The sequence below is a fragment of the Rhinopithecus roxellana genome, chromosome 1 (genome assembly GCF_007565055.1).
Source record: "Rhinopithecus roxellana isolate Shanxi Qingling chromosome 1, ASM756505v1, whole genome shotgun sequence".
In the NCBI taxonomy this organism is placed as follows: domain Eukaryota; kingdom Metazoa; phylum Chordata; class Mammalia; order Primates; family Cercopithecidae; genus Rhinopithecus; species Rhinopithecus roxellana.
This window is the reverse complement of record NC_044549.1, coordinates 160,634,901-160,651,383: the sequence shown is the minus strand read 5'-3', so window position 1 is coordinate 160,651,383 and position 16,483 is coordinate 160,634,901. Positions and strand designations below refer to the sequence as shown.

The 16,483-nt window shown below is 41.9% G+C and overlaps 1 protein-coding gene across 5 annotated transcripts in view; it reads right to left on the bottom strand.

Moving 5' to 3' along the window:
- Positions 1–16,483, bottom strand: part of CNOT10 (CCR4-NOT transcription complex subunit 10) — a 101,345-nt gene that overhangs the window by 37,525 nt on the left and 47,337 nt on the right. For 4 of the 5 annotated variants that reach the window (XM_010354455.1, XM_030932764.1, XM_030932769.1 and 1 more), the window contains 3 exons: positions 9,953–10,074; positions 8,523–8,699; positions 5,736–5,816 (listed from right to left, as the gene is read on the bottom strand). In XM_010354455.1, the coding sequence (XP_010352757.1) occupies positions 5,736–5,816; positions 8,523–8,699; positions 9,953–10,074 (380 nt within the window). The remainder of the gene's footprint in view (positions 1–5,735; positions 5,817–8,522; positions 8,700–9,952; positions 10,075–16,483) is intronic. The other variant, XM_010354456.1, reaches the window with a different exon arrangement.

The following is a 16,483-nucleotide window of genomic DNA, read 5'->3' as shown; positions in this document are numbered from 1 at the left end:
ATCCCACCCTATATACACACTTCTCTTTAATGACATTCTCAGAAGGTAAAGTTAAATTACACAACTTTGCAGATGTTTTACCATTATAAGACAATATACTACTTTTTGTGTGTGTGTGAGAAACAGAGTCTCAGTCTGTCCCCCAGGCTGGCGTAGAGTGACATGATCTCGGCTCACTGCAACCTCTGCCTTCTGGGTTCAAGCAGTTCTCCTGCCTCAGCCTCCTGAGTAGCTGAGACTGCAGGTGTGCGCCACCATGCCCAGCTAATTTTTTTTGTATTTTTAGTAGAGACAGGGTTTTGCCATGTTGGCCAGGCTGGTCTTGAACTCTTGACCTCAGGCGATTTGTCCGCCTTGGCCTCCTAAAGTGCTGCGATTACAGGCATGAGCCACCGCACCTGGCAGAAACAATATACTTCTTAAATTGCACACATAAATAAAGCAATCCTAAAATTAGTACTCATTAAGCCGGGTGGGTGGCTCATACCTATAATGCCAGCATTTTGGGAAGCTGAGGCGGATGGATCTCCTGAGGTCAGGAGTTTGAGACTAGCCTGACTGACATGGTGAAACCCCATCTCTATTAAAAATATAAAAAAATTAGCCCGGCGTGGTGGTGTATGCCTGTAATTCCAGCTACTTGGGAGGCTGAGGCAAGAAAACTGCTTGCACTTGGGAGGCGGAGGTTGCAGTGAGCCAAGATACGCCACTGCACTCCAGCCTGGGGTACAAGGGCAAAAATCCGTCTCAAAAAAAAAAAAAAAAAAAAGATTAGTATTCATTCAAGTAAACCTGTAAAAATTAAATCAAGTTTAAAAAACTGTTTCAGGCCGGGCGCGGTGGCTCAAGCCTGTAATCCCAGCACTTTGGGAGGCCGAGACGGGCGGATCACGAGGTCAGGAGATCGAGACCATCCTGGCTAACACGGTGAAACCCCGTCTCTACTAAAAAATACAAAAAACTAGCCGGGCGAGGTGGCAGGCGCCTGTAGTCCCAGCTACTGGGGAGGCTGAGGCAGGAGAATGGCGTAAACCCGGGAGGCGGAGCTTGCAGTGAGCTGAGATCCGGCCACTGCACTCCAGCCTGGGCGACAGAGCGAGACTCCGTCTCAAAAAAAAAAAAAAAAAAAAAAAAAAAAAAAAAAAAAAACTGTTTCAAATGTCTTCTTCATTAAGGATTCCTTTTAAATGTGTATAACCATACTTACTGCAGCATTATTTGTAACAGCAAAAACTGAAAACATTATAAACAGCTCAATAAAAAACAATGTTGGACAAATTAGATCATATCCACAAAATGCAACTCTAGGCACCCATGAGAAAGAGTGAAACAAAGGTTTATGCTGATACGGGAACAAAGTAAGGTACAGAGCAGTGTGCAGACTACAAAATTACTGGTAAAGGCCAGATGTGGTGGCTCACGCCTGTAATCCCAGCACTATGAGAGGCTGAGGTGGGCAGATCACTTGAGCTCAGGAGTTTGAGACCAGCCGGACCAACATGATGACACCCTGTCTCTACCAAAAATATAAAAATTAGCCAGGTGTGGTGGCACATGCCTGTAATCTCAGCTACTCAGGAGGCTGAGGCATGAGAGTCGCTTGCACCTGGGAGGCGGAGGTTGCAGTAAGCTGAGATCCTGCCATTGCACTCCAGCCTGGGCAGTACAGCGAGACTCAGTCTCAGAACAGCAGCAACAACAATGACAACACACCAAAACAAAACAAAAAGCTATACCACATAAAAAGAAGTTCATTAGAGAAATGCAAATAAAAATCACAATGAGATAGCACTACACATCTTATTTCCTTATTAGAATGAGTAAAGTAAAAAGTGCCTACAAGAGGCTGGGTGCGGTGGCTCATGCCTATAATCCCAGCACTTTGGGAGGCCAGGGCGGGTGGATTGCGAGGTCAAGAGACCATCCTGGCCAACATGATGAAACCCCGTCTCTACTAAAAATACAAAAATTAGTTGGGCGTGGTGGTGCACATCTGTAGTCCTAGCTACTTGGGAAGCTGAGGCAGGAGAACTGCTTGAACCCAGGAGGCGGAGGCTGCAGTGAGCCAAGATCACGCTATTGTACTCCAGCCTGGCGAAAAAAAAAAAAAAAGTACCTACAACACACACAAATATCAAAACAAGTATGTGATGAAAAAATAATTTTTTTAAAAAAAGAAAATATGAAATATTGTGGTAAAGAACCTGGATTACTTATACATCCCTGGTGGAAATGTAAAATGGCACAGTCACTTTGTTAAAAGAGTCTGGCAGTTTTGTTTCTTTTTCTTTTTTCTTTTGAGACAGAGTCTTGCTCTGTTGCCCAGGCTGGAGTGCAGTGGCACGATTTCAGCTCATCACAACCCTTGCCTCCAGGGTTCAAACGGTTCTCCTGCCTCAGCCTCTGGAGTAGCTGGGACTACAGGTGCACGCCACCATGCCCGGCTAATTTTTGTATTTTTAGTAGAGACGGGATTTCACTATGTTGGCCAGGCTGGTCTCGATTTCCTGACCTCGTGATCTGTTCACCTCGGCCTCCCAAAGTGCTGGGATTACAGGCGTGAGCCATCACGCCTGGCCACAAAATGTTTTAAAATTTTTAAGAAATTGAATGTAATGAAAATATTGTAAAACAAACAAAAAAGTTCTGCATCTTGACTGTATCGATGTCAATATCCTGACTGTGATATTGTACTAAAGTTCTTTTTTTGTTTTGAGACGGAGTCTGTCGCCTATGCTGGAGTGCAGTGGCACAATCTTGGCTCACTGAAACCTCCCTCCGCCTCCCCAGTTGAAGCAATTCTCCTGCTTCAGCCTCCCGAGTAGCTGGGACTATAGGTGCGCACCACCACACCTGGCTAATTTTTGTGTTTTTAGTAGAGATGGGGTTTCACCATATTGCTCAGGCTGGTCTTGAACTCCTGACCTCATGATCCACCCACCATGGCCTCCCAAAGTGCTGGGATTACAGGCATGAGCCACCACGCCCATCAAGTACTAAAGTTCTGTAAGAAGTTACCTTTGGGGAAACTGGGTAAAGGGTAGATTAGGTCTCTATATTATTTTTATTTTTAGAGACAGAGCCTCGATCTGTCATCCATGCTGGAGTTTGGTGGTATAATCACAGCTTACTGCAGTCATGACCTCCAGGGCTTAAAGTGATCCTCCTACCTCAGCCTCCCAGCTACCTGGACCCACAGGCAAGCAACATCACGTCCAGATACTTTTCTTTTTTCCTTTCTTTTTTGAGATGGAGTTTCACTCTTGCTGCCCAGGCTGGAGTGCAATGGCGCGGTCTTGGCTCACTGCAACCTCCTCCCTCAGCCTCCCAGGTAGCTAGAATTACAGGCACCTGCCACCACGCCGGTCAACTTTTGTATTTTTAGTAGAGATGGGGTTTCACTGTGTTGGCCAGGCTGGTCTCAAACTCCTGACCTCAGCTGATCCACCTGCCTCGGCATCCCACCAATGTGCTGGAATCACAGGTGTGAACCACCACACTCAGCCTAATTTTTTTGATTTTTTTAGAGACAGAGTCTCACTATGTTGCCCAGACTTCCGTATTGTTTTTTAGACTATATGTGAATCTACAATAGACTATACGTGAATCTACAATCGTCTCTAAATGAAGTTTAATTTTTAAAAAAAGACACCATGGAGTCAAATAAACAAATAAAACATAACTATTTGTGGAATGAAGTCACAGCAGGCTTGAAGGGAACTGTGTAGAAAAGGACCATCTAAAAATCAGTGACCAGCATAAGAAGCTAAAAAAAGAGCAAAATAAACTCACGGGTTAGTGGAAAAATAAAATAAAGAGCAGAAATGAAATAGAAAACAGAAAATGAAGTACAAGTCTACTCTCTGAAAACATCAATCCAATATGTAAATCGCTAGCAGAACTGCTTAGGAAAGAAGAGAAAGCAAGAGATCCCACAAATATCACATATGAAAATTGGCCGGGCGCAGTGGCTCATGCCTATAATCCCAGAACTCTGGGAGGCCCAGGTGGGTGGATCACCTGAGGTCAGGAGTTTGAGACCAGCCTGGCCAACAACATGGTAAAACTCCATCTCTACTAAAAATACAAAAATTTACGCAGGCGTGCTGGCAGGCACCTGTAATTCCAGCTACTTGGGAAGCTGAGGCAGGAGAATCGCTTGAACCCAGTAGGCAGACGTTGCAGTGAGCCGAGATCACACCACTGCACTCCAGCCTGGGACAAAGAGTGAAACTCCATCTCAAAAAAAAAAAAAAAAAGAAAGAAAGAAAGAAAATAGAGGTATAACTGCAGATTCTACAGACATTAAAAAGGTAAAAAAAATTATGAACAATGTTAGTCCAATAAATTTGACAACTTGGAAAATTCCTTGAAAAATAAAACTTAACCAAACTGACATAAGATGAAATACAGGCCAGGCGCGTGGCCTGTAATCCCCGAACCTTGGCAGGCCAAGGTGGGCAGATCATGAGGTCAGGAGATCAAGACCATCCTGGCTAACAACATGGTGAAACCCCATCTCTACTAAAAATACAAAAAATTAGCCAGGCGTGGTGGCGGGCACCTGTAGTCCCAGCTACTTGGGAGGCTGAGGCAGGAGAATGGTGTGAACCCAGGAAGCGGAGCTTGCAGTGAGCCAAGATTGTGCCACTGCACTCCAGTCTGGGCGACAGAGCGAGACTCCATCTCAAAAAAAAAAAAAAAAAAAAAAAAAAAAGATGAAATACAAAATCTGAAAAAAGTGTTCTGTTGAACAAGTTGAATTCATTATCAAAAATTTTCCAGCAAGGAATATCCTAGGCTGGATGGTTTCACTGGTGAATTCTATCAAATACTTAAGGAAGAAGTAACACCTGTCCTTTTTATTAGTTCAGGGGTACATGTGCAGGTTTGTTATATGGTAAACTTATGTCATGGGGGTTTGTTGTACAGATTATTTTGTCAGCCAGGTACTAAGCCTAGTACCCAATAGTTATTTTTTCTGATCCTCTCTCACCCTCCACCCTCCAGGAGGCTCCAGTGCCCGTTGTTCCCCTCTTCGTGTCCATGAGTAATACCTATCTTACACAGACTCCTGCAGAAAACAGAGGAAGATGAAGTACTTCTCAACTCATTTATATGGTCAGCATAATCCTGAAACCAAATCTGACAAAATAATTTCAAGGAAAGGAAAGTATGGACCAATCTTCCTCATGAATATAGAAGCACTTATTCCCAATGAAGTATTAACAAATCAAATCTAAAAATTTATACAAAAGAAAATACATTCTGACCAAGTAGGGTTTATCACAAGACTGAAAGATTAGTTTAACATTTGATCAGTGTAATTCATCATATTAACAGTATAAACAAGATAAAAAAGAATGTTCATAAAAAAGAATGTGTTCATAAAAAAGAATGTGTTCATTTCTTTTTTTTTTGAGACGGAGTTGCTCAGGCTAGAGTGCAGTGACACACTCACTGCAACCTCTGCCTCCTGGGTTCAAGCAATTCTCTTGCCTCAGCCTCCCAAGTAACTGGGATTACAGGCACCCGCCACCGTGCCCAGCTAATTTTTGTATTTTTAGTACAGACAGTGTTTCACTATCTTGGTCAGGCTGGTTTCGAACTCCTGACCTAGTGATCCACCAGCCTTGGCCTCCCAAAGTGCTGGGATTACAGGTGTGAGCCACTGTGCCCAGCCATGAATGTGTTCATTTCAATAGATGCAATGCTAATTTTGTTTAGATACTCACTTTAAGTTTTCTAATTCCTGTTTTCTCAGTGGAGAAGAAGGTGGAGCTGGAATGAATTTATCTCCATCATGGCTTTTACTGCTAAAATAGAGGTAAGAGTCTTAATTATGAAGAGCAACAAATAAAAAATTAAATGTAAAATTTTGTTTCCCTATCCTTACTCCCAACTTTTATTTTTCTTTTTTCAAGACAGTTTTGCTCTTGTCGCTCAGGTTGGAGTGCAATTGCACGATCTCGGCTCACTGCAACTTCTGCCTCCCGGGTTCGAGTGATTCTCTTGCCTCAGCCTCCCAAGTAGCTGGGATTACAGGCATGCACCACCACACCCAGCTAATTTTTTGTATTTTAAGTAGAAACGGTGTTTCACCATGTTAGCCAGGCTGGTCTTGAACTCCTGACCTCAGGTGACCCACCTGCCTTGGCCTCCCAAAGTGCTGGGATTTATAGGGATGACCCACCTCACCTGGCCTCCCATCTAACTTTTTACAACAAAAGTGTAAAAGAGTTAAACAATGGAAATGCTTAGTAATTTGGTAACACTAACATGTTAAAGCTATATTGTATATTAGTTTCTTCCTCCCCAACACTGCTTTAAAAAATCTCTAACTGAAAACAGTATCTTTACTACATAAAGGAAATAACTCAAAACTTTCACACATTTCTCACTATTCTAATTCCTCTGACCCCTCACCCCCGCCTTTTCTTGAGACTGGGTTTTTGAGACTCTGTTGCCCAGGCTGGAGTACAGTGTGGCATGATCATAGCTCACTGCAGCTTCAAAACTCCTGGGCTCAGGCAATCCTCCTACGTCAGCTTCCCAAGTAGCTGGGACTAATGGTGCCCGGCTTCGAACTCCTAGCCTCAAGCAATCCTTCAGCCTTGGTCTCCCTTAGCACTGGGATTACAGGTGTAAGCCATCATGCCTGGCCCAAATTTTTTATAGTAAACATGTATCGACCACTATTATAATCAAGAAAAAACGCCGGGATGTGAGACGTAAGTTCAAAGATGCCATGTATAAAAAACAGAATTTCCTGCTGGGTGTAGTGGCTCATGCCTGCAATCTCAGCACTTTGGGAGGCTGAGGAGGGTGGATCACTTGAGGTTAGGAGTTCAAGACTGTCCTGGACAATGTGGCAAAATCCTATCTCTACTAAAAATACAAAAATTAGCCGGGCATAGTGGCGCTGTGCCTATAATCCCAGCTACTTAGGGGGTTGAGGCAGGAGAATCGCTTGAGCCTGTGAGGCGGAGGTTGCAGTGAGTTGAGATCGTGCCACTGCATTCCAGCCTGGGTGACAGAGGGAGACTCTGTCTCAAAAAAACAAACAAAAAAACAAACAAACAAAAAAAAAAAAAAAAAAAAAAAGAAAGAAAAAAAGCAGAATTTCCTATATATAAAATGTTATTTGTTTTGTCCTTACAAAGTTCTCCCAATTTCTATAGAGTCACATAATTTTTATTTATTTTAAATTTTTTTGAAGAGATAGGGTCTTGCTATGCTGCCCAGGTTAGACTTGAACTCTTGGCCTCCTCCAGTACCCTGCCCAGATTTGCATAATTTTGAATTTATACTAGAAAACCAGAAACATACAAAAATATTCTGGAGGTTAGTGATTATATTATATTAAGAGGACAGGCAGAATATAAGAAGAACTATGAGCAGCTTTAGGAGTTAAGTGTTTATTTTATTTTATTTTATTTCATTTATTTATTTATTTATTTATTTTGAGACGGAGTCTCGCTCTGTCGCCCAGGCTGGAGTGCAGTGACCGGATCTTAGCTCACTGCAAGCTCCGCCTCCTGGGTTCCCGCCATTCTCCTGCCTCAGCCTCCCGAGTAGCTGGGACTACAGGCGCCCACCACCTAGCCCGGCTAGTTTTTTGTATTTTTTAGTAGAGACAGGGTTTCACTGTGTTAGCCAGGATAGTCTCAATCTCCGGACCTCATGATCCACCTGTCTCGGCCTCCCAAAGTGCTGGGATTACCGGCTTGAGCCACCGCGCCCGGCCAAGTGTTTATTTTAATAAATTTTTTGTTTTTTTGAGACGGAGTCTCATTCTGTCACCCAGGCTGGAGAGCAGTGGCATGATCTTGGCTCACTGCAACCTCCGCCTCCTGGGTTCAAGTGATTCTCTTGCCTCAGCTTCCCTAGTAGGCTGGGATTATAGGTGCCCGCCACCAGGCCCAGCTAATTTTTGTAGTTTTTGTAGAGACGGGGTTTCACCATGTTGGCCAGGCTGGTCTTGAACTCCTAACCTCAAGTGATCCACCCACCTTGGCCTCCCAAAGTGCTGGGATTACAGGCATGAGCCACCACACCTGGTCAATTTTTTTTTGTTTTAAGCTGTCTGACAACAGGACTTCTTATAAATATCCCTGTTGTCAATGAAAAACTGATATTTTCTTTTTTTTTTTTTGAGATGAAGTCTCACTCTGCTGCCAAAGCTGGAGAGCAGTGGCACAATCTTGGCTCACTGCAACCTCTGCCTCCTGGGTTCAAGTGATTCTCTTGCCTCAGCCTTTTACAGGCATGAGCCACTGCATCCGGCCAAAACTGCTACTTTCTACTTTTGTTTTTCAAGGATCTCTCCTAACTTAGCCTTCACCTTACTTCTCTCTTCCAGAAAGACTTAGAAACATAAATGCTTTCCTCTCTTGTTATGCAAAACAGAGAATTTCAGAAATTTAGGTTGAAGAATTTAGGAATTTACTTAAAGAACAAAAGGGTTTACTAAAGAAGTCCTGAAAGGATTTTGCCAAGGGAGGTCACAAGGATTAGAATACCTGCAAGTTTCACTGCTTTCGCTGCTCTCTGTGTTCCCACCTAATTGATTACTATTTTTAGACCCATTTTCCTGCTTTGGATCTTGCTGTTCTTCAGGTAGCAGCAACAAGGCATTTCTGAGACATATGGCTGCAAATTCCATACTGGCTACAGGAATGGCCGAAGACTGCCCATCACTTAAAAGAACAAAACCAAATTAGCTAAGTGGATAAAAGATTTAAAAATAAGGCTTTTTTATTATGAGGAATAAAACCAATAGATTATAAATGAAAGCTATGCCTTTTAATAGGTAGAAATTTTAATATAAGCAGTTGTAAAAGCATGCTAAATAACCTAAATCCTAAGTATAGGTTGCAATAGTATAAATAATGGGTTGCAAGTATATAAATTACATACACTGTGTCTCTAGGAATGAGACCAAGGAGAGACAATTTGATGTATATCACAATGTTAATGTTAACATACTAGAGAAACTACAGACAAGGGCAACTGTAATGAGGGCAAGGAGAAGTATATTAAGAATGGGATGAAAGGGAAGAGAATAGATTTTCACATTTGAGCCTTACTTTGGTTGATCCTTGCTTTCAAAAATGCCTCTATACACTTTGAAACAGCAACATTACTTTTTGTCTTATAATTTCATTGACACTTTATACAACTTTCTGTTGGTTTGATATACCCAAATAGAATCTTTATTAGGGAAAAATAAAATTTTGAAAAGTAGTAACAACTTTGAAATTGCTTTAAAACTTTGAAATGCTTTATCATAATAGTTTTAAAAAATATTCCTGCATCATAGTTTAACTAAATAAAGTAAGACTAAATTATCGTGTATCAGATATTTTCTATACTTTGGAAATACTTTTAAATGGCAGAGAACAATTTTGTTCTTTGACAAAAACAAATTAAGGCAGTTAATTATTTGCAAAGTTTGCCACTTTACAAATAATGGCAATTCCAAATTGTCAAACGAACGTTAAACATGTGACAGCTTCTATACTACTTTGGTTGCTTTATGTTTTCATACACCTTTTTTCTTTGAATAGTAAGAATTCACTTTCGTGTATTTTCAGTCCTAGGGAACTATAAGAAAATACCTAAATGAAAAGTATCAATGATAACCAAAACTACATAAAAAGGAGCTACCAAGATGCCCTCTTCTGGACATTCTTAATAATGGCACTGAACAGACTAGGGTTTCCTAGGCCATCAATAATTACAGTGCCCATGGATGTAATAAACCAAAATCACGTTAGGTAACATTCACTATGGACCTATATATGAGGGTCTGTTTGTTGAAATAGCAATAAACCTAGTTACAAAGCGGGTACTCCTATGCAATGATAAATCCTAAGCATACTTTTATATGTAAGTAACATTATGTAAACTAATATTAAATATATATACTTTTTCTTTGCAAAATACTTACTTATAAACAGTATTCTGTATAGACTGTGATGCCAAAACTATTTTACGATGGTAGCCTTGACCAACAATAGACTGTACAATTCCTTTTTTGCTGGGAAGGCCTTTAGTTTCTTGTTCAGAGGTCTACAAAATACAAATAATTTCCAGTAAATTCAAGGGAATTGTAAGATGTGGTATAAAAAATGGGGGAATACCTCTCACAATTACTCTAAATTTAAGAAAGTTCTTAAAATCAATGAGGACCTTTTTTGGTGATAACGGAAACATGTTTGGTATTAGTGGAAAAAGTACATAAGGCTGAAAATCTGGGATATATGCTACATTTTGTTTACATGAGATGCGAGAAAATTCTAAGAACAAAATCCAATTCAATTATGTCCCAAAAATTTATTTAGAATTATTTACTTAGAATATTCTATACCTCCAGTGCCATGCTACATATTACAGGTACTTTGACATCGACTAAGGAAAATGAGAGCCCAAAATACAGTGTAAAAGAAAAGTGAAGCAGCTCCACTTCCTAAAACACAGATCATTTCCTTCTTAATTCAAAGTATTAATTACATTGTCAACAATATATAAATAAACTTTAATAAGCTGTACATGGTAAAAATTTACATGGACACAATACTTGCCTTCTAGGACATTAAAATCCCCAAACCAAATGAATAAACATTAAACTGAAAATAATAAAAGCTACTTACACATACATAGTTACTTTAGGATATCTGATTAAGATATATTATCTCACGACAGAGCTCACAGTGATAATTTCATTTATCACCCCCCTTCATTCTAAGTCTCTAATTTGGTTGGGTGCAGTGGCTCATGCCTGTAATCCCAGCCCTTTGGGAAGCTGAGGCAGGAGGATCGCTTGAAACCAGGAGTTCCAGACCAGCCTGGGCAACATAGTAAGACCCTGTATCTACCTTTTTTTTTCTCCTTTCTTTTTCTTTTTTTTTTTAAAGACAAGGTCTGGCTCTGTTGCCCAGGATAGAATACAATGGCATGATCTCGGCTCACTGCAACTTCTACCTCCTGGGCTCAAGTGATCCTCCTGCTTCAGCCTCCCAAGTAGCTGGGACTACAGGTACAGGTGTGTGCCACCATGACCGGCTAATTTTTCTATTTATTTTTTTAGAGACAGGGTTTTGCCAAGTTGCCGAGGCTGGAATTTTTTTTTTTTCTTTTCTTTATTTTTTTAGACACGAGTCTCACTCTGTCGCTCAGGGTTGGGTGCAGTGGTGTAGTCTCGGTTCACTGCAACCTCCACCTCCTGAGTTCAAGTGATTCTCTTGCCTCAGCCTCCTGAATAGCTAGGATTACAGGCACCTGTCACCAGACCTGGCTAATTTTTGTATTTTAGTAGAGACAGGGTTTGACCATGTTGGCCAGGTTGGTCTCAAACTCCTGACCTCAAGTGATCCACCCGCCTCAGCCTCCCAAAGTACTGAGATTACTGGTGTGAGCTACCGCGTCCAGCCAGGAAAAATCTTTTATTATTATTATTATTATTATTATTATTATTGAGATGGCGTATCACTCTGTCGCCCAGGTAGGAGTGCAGTGGTGCAATCTCGGCTCACTGCAGCCTCCATTTCCCAGGTTCAAGCGATTCTGCTGCCTCAGCCTCCCGAGTAGCTGGGACTACAGGCGTGCACCACTGTGCCCAGCTAATTTTTGTATTTTTTTTAGAGATGGGGTTTCACCGTGTTGGCCACGCTGGTCTTGAACTCCTGACCTTGTGATCCACCCGCCTCGGCCTCCGAAAGTGTTGGGATTACAGGTGTGAGCCACTGTGCCTGGCCCGAAATTTTTTTTTTTTAAGAGAGTCTTGCTCTGTCGCCCAGGCTGGAGTGCAGTGGCACAATCTTGGCTCACTGCAAGCTCTGTCTCCTGGATTCACGCCATCCTCCTGCATCAGCCTCCCGAGTAGCTGGGACTACAGGCGCCCGCCACCACGCCCGGCTATTTTTTTGTATATTTCATAGAGACGGGGTTTCACCGTGTTAGCCAGGATGGTCTGGATCTCCTGACCTCATGATCTGCCCGCCCTGGCCTCCCAAAGTGGTGGGATTATAGGCATGAGCCACTGTGCCCGGCCCCGAAAGACCTTTTTAATTTTTTTTTTTTTTTTTGAGGAGTCTCATTCTATCACCCAGGCTGGAGTGTAGTGGTGTTATCTTGGCTCACTGCAACCTTTGCCTCCCGGGTTCAAGCAATTCTCCTGCCTCAGCCTCCCAAGTAGCTAGGACTACAGGTGGGTGCCACCACACTCAACTAATTTTCTGTATTTTTAGTAGAGACGGGGTTTCACCATGTTAGCCAGGATGGTCTTGATCTCCTGACCTCCTGATCCACCCACCTCAGCCTCCCAAAGTGCTGGGATTACAGGCATGAACCACCACTCCAGGCCAAATCTTTTTTAATTTAAAAAATAAAACTGGCCGGGCGCGGTGGCTCAAGCCTGTAATCCCAGCACTTTGGGAGGCCGAGACGGGCAGATCATGAGGTCAGGAGATCGAGACCATCCTGGCTAACACGTTGAAACCCCGTCTCTACTAAAAAAATACAAAAAACTAGCCGGGCGTAGTGGTGGGCGCCTGTAGTCCCAGCTACTCGGAAGGCTGAGGCAGGAGAATGGCGTAAACCCGGGAGGCAGAGCTTGCAGTGAGCTGACATCCGGCCACTGCACTCCAACCTGGGTGACAGAGCGAGACTCCGTCTCAAAAAAAAAAAAAAAAATAAAATAAAATAAAATAAAATAAAAATAAAACTAAGCTGGGCAAGGTGGCTCACACCTGTAATCCTAGCACTTTGGGAGGCTGAGGCAGGTGGATCGCTGGAGCCCAGGAACTCGAGACCAGTGTGGGTAATGCGGTGAAACTCCATCTCTACAAAGAAATACAAAAATTAGCCAGGTGCGGTCATGCATGCCCCAGCTAGTAGGGAAGCTGAGGTGGGAAGATCACTTGACACCAGGGAGGTCGAGGCTGCAGTGAGCCATGATCATGCCACTGTACTCTAGCTGAGTGACAGAGTGAGACCCTGTTTGAAAAATAAAATAAAACAAGTCTCTAATATACCTGCAGGTGGAATCCCAAGTAGTTATCTTATAATGACATCCAAATTATCACATACCAGAACAAACTGGAGTCAATCAATATGAATTTGCAAAACTAATCTCTGCCCTGCAAAGTCTTTTCTCTAAACACAAATGTTTCTGTACTATTACTTATTGCTTCTGAATGTAACTTATTATAGTTGCACTTCCACACATGACTTTTAATAAAGAACATACTACACAGTGCTAAAAAATACAATAAAACTGCTCTGATCAAAACTAGTTGTATATAGAGAATGCCATGAAATATTAATGAAAAAGTGGATATTTTAAACTATTATTGTGAGGACTTCCATTCTGACTTATTTTCCTAGTCATGGTGATAAATTTACATTGATTCATCTATATTCTCTTGTCTTATTGCTAAGGCCATGAAAACTGATCCAAATGGCCAGATCTGAAGATGTAACAGATGAAAACAAACTGGCCCACGGTAGAATGTTCGGAACTAAAAAACATACAATAATCCATACCTTCAATTACCAATAGCCGGAAAGTGTGCCAGATCAGTTTTAAGGTAAAAGGATCACACATAATTAAAATATTGAGACTATTTTTGTTTAGCAGATCTTTTCCCATATATTATACACTGCCCAGGTAAATATAAGCCTTGCCTCTGCCAAGTCTAAAATAATACGTACCAGATATTCAGGACAAAATGTCCTCCTTAGCATAAACAAGTTAATTTTTTTAAATCCAAAATGAACTTATTTCTGAAAGTACAAACTGCTTTGTTCAGCATACCTCCTGTCCTGACTTAACAGATTTTATGAAATTTTATTTGGAGTTTACAATTACTCCTGTTGCGATTTGTCCTCTGATTTTATTAGTGTTTTGGGCTTGTTTTTACTGTTTTTTAGGTTACCCTAAAGTTCTTTTTTAGGAGGAAAAGCACAGACAAAGATATTACTGGTGGCAAGTTTCCTATTAGCAGCACAAATTTTGTGTGTTCATGAAGTTATGGCAATCAAAAGTCATCTTCACCATTTTAAAAAAATTACAAATTTACAACTTTTCTAGAAAAAAAAAAAAAAAAAACAGGACTAGCAGCATATTAATATGGAAAATACTTATCCTCCCCTCCCGCTCCTTCTCCTCTAGGGGGAGTGGGGGAGACCTTGTAAGCTCAATGGCTTCTGTAGAACAAACACAATCCCAAAAGTACTAATTCTAAAACCAGTTAATTTAAAAAGAAAATATTAAACTTTACAAAACTAGGGAGTTACTTTTTTCTTTTCCCAGAAAAAAGTAACACCCTGGTTTCCAGTAAATACCAAAGAAAGGCCCCCAACACTTAAATTTATAAATAGATTAAAGAGAATAGGCAATTTCTATTTGCTTCTTTTATCTTTAAGAAGTACAAATTCTACCTAGAACTGTTTATCAGTTAAGAATTAACCAACAAGAAAGTTGTCTTTTAAAAAGCAAACTATAATTAAATAATTAAAGTCTTTCAAAGACAAATCACTCATCTCTTCCTCTATTAGTATACTCAAATCATAAACTACCTAAGTACCATGTATGAAAACTAGCAAACACACTTCTTTTTTTTTTTTTTTTTTTTTTTTTTTTGAGACAGAGTCTCGCTCTGTCGCCCAGGCTGGAGTGCAGTGGCCGGATCTCAGCTCACTGCAAGCTCCGCCTCCCGGGTTTACGCCATTCTCCTGCCTCAGCCTCCCGAGTAGCTGGGACTACAGGCGCCCGCCACCTCGCCCGGCTAGTTTTTTGTATTTTTTTAGTAGAGACGGGGTTTCAACGTGTTAGCCAGGATGGTCTCGATCTCCTGACCTCGTGATCCGCCCGTCTCGGCCTCCCAAAGTGCTGGGATTACAGGCTTGAGCCACCGCGCCCGGCCGCAAACACACTTCTTTAATCCTTAGTTCTTAAGGAACTAAGTTCTTTACTTAGTTCTTGTACTTCTCAGAAACTGCTATGCAACAGGAGAGCCTCAACATCACCTATGGCAGGCATGCAAGGTAAAACCTCCAGGTATCATACCTTCCCAGTGTTTCACAGCAAGGGCAGGGGGTGCGGTAGCAAATAGAAGATACACATATCTGGCAATTCTGATACAACCCATCTTTCCCCTATCTCCTATTGATCCCTCCCAAATTGAAATTCAAAAGGCTTCCACCAACTGCCATTTGGAGATAATCTAAGCATGGACATCAATGTAAACTAGCCTATTCTCATAGCTACCATGGGCAATCATGTGTCAGAGAGAAACAGCCTGGTGTAATCCATAAACTCTGTATCATTTACTGAAACCAAAGTAAAACCCTCAGGCATTGAAGGAAATGCAATTCTTTCCACATTGCGTTATCAGACCTTTTCTTTTTTTTGAGACCGAGTCTCGTTGCCCAGGCTGGAGTGAGGCTGGAGTGCAGTGGTGCGATCTTGGCTCACTGCAAGCTCCGCCTCCCGGGTTCACGCCATTCTCCTGCCTCAGCCTCCCGAGTAGCTGGGACTACAGGTGCCCGCCACCTCGCGCGGCTAATTTTTTGTATTTTTAGTAGAGACGGGGTTTCACTGTATTAACCAGGATGGTCTCGATCTCCTGACCTCATGATCTGCCTGCCTCAGCCTCCCAAAGTGCAGGGATTACAGGCGTGAGCCACCGCGCCTGGCCAAAACCTTTTCTAATCATCAGGCTACACAACACTATTCTTATGCCAGCAGATGGCATGGCTCCTGACCCCTGGAGCAGCTAGCAGACCACTGTTCCAACATACATGAATTTATCACTGGCTTCAACTCTTTAATGTTGCCACACTTACTTACCAAGAATGAGAATGTTAACAAATGACTTTATAAATTTTTATTTTTTTTGAGACAGGGTCTTGCTCTGTTGCCTAAGGTGGAGTGCAGTGGCTCTATCTGGTCTCACTCCAACCTCCACCTCCCAGGCTCAAACGATCTTCCCACCTCAGCCTCTTGAATAGCTGGGACTACAGGCAATCGCTGCCACACCTAATAATTTTTTGTAGAGATGTGGGTGTCTCACTGGTCTTGAACTCCTGAGCTCAAGTGATCCAACCACGTCGGCCTCTCAAAGTGCTTGGATTACAGGCATGAGCCATTACGCCTGGCCAACAAATGACTTTCTGAAACTAAATTTTTTTCACCAATGGTTAAGGAAGACTACATATACATTTCACTGAAATCAAAAGAAAATGACCATCATCATTCTCTTTTTAACCTTCACGCCTGTAATCCCAGCACTTTGTAATTCCAGCACTTTGGGAGGTTGAGGTGGGTGGATCACCTGAGGTCAGGAGTTCAAAACCAGCCTGGGCAACATGTTGAAACCCCATCTCTACTAAAAATACAAAATTAGCTGGGCATGGTGGCATGTGTATGTAGTCCCAGCTATTCGGGAGGCTGAGGCAGGAGACTCGCTTGAATCCT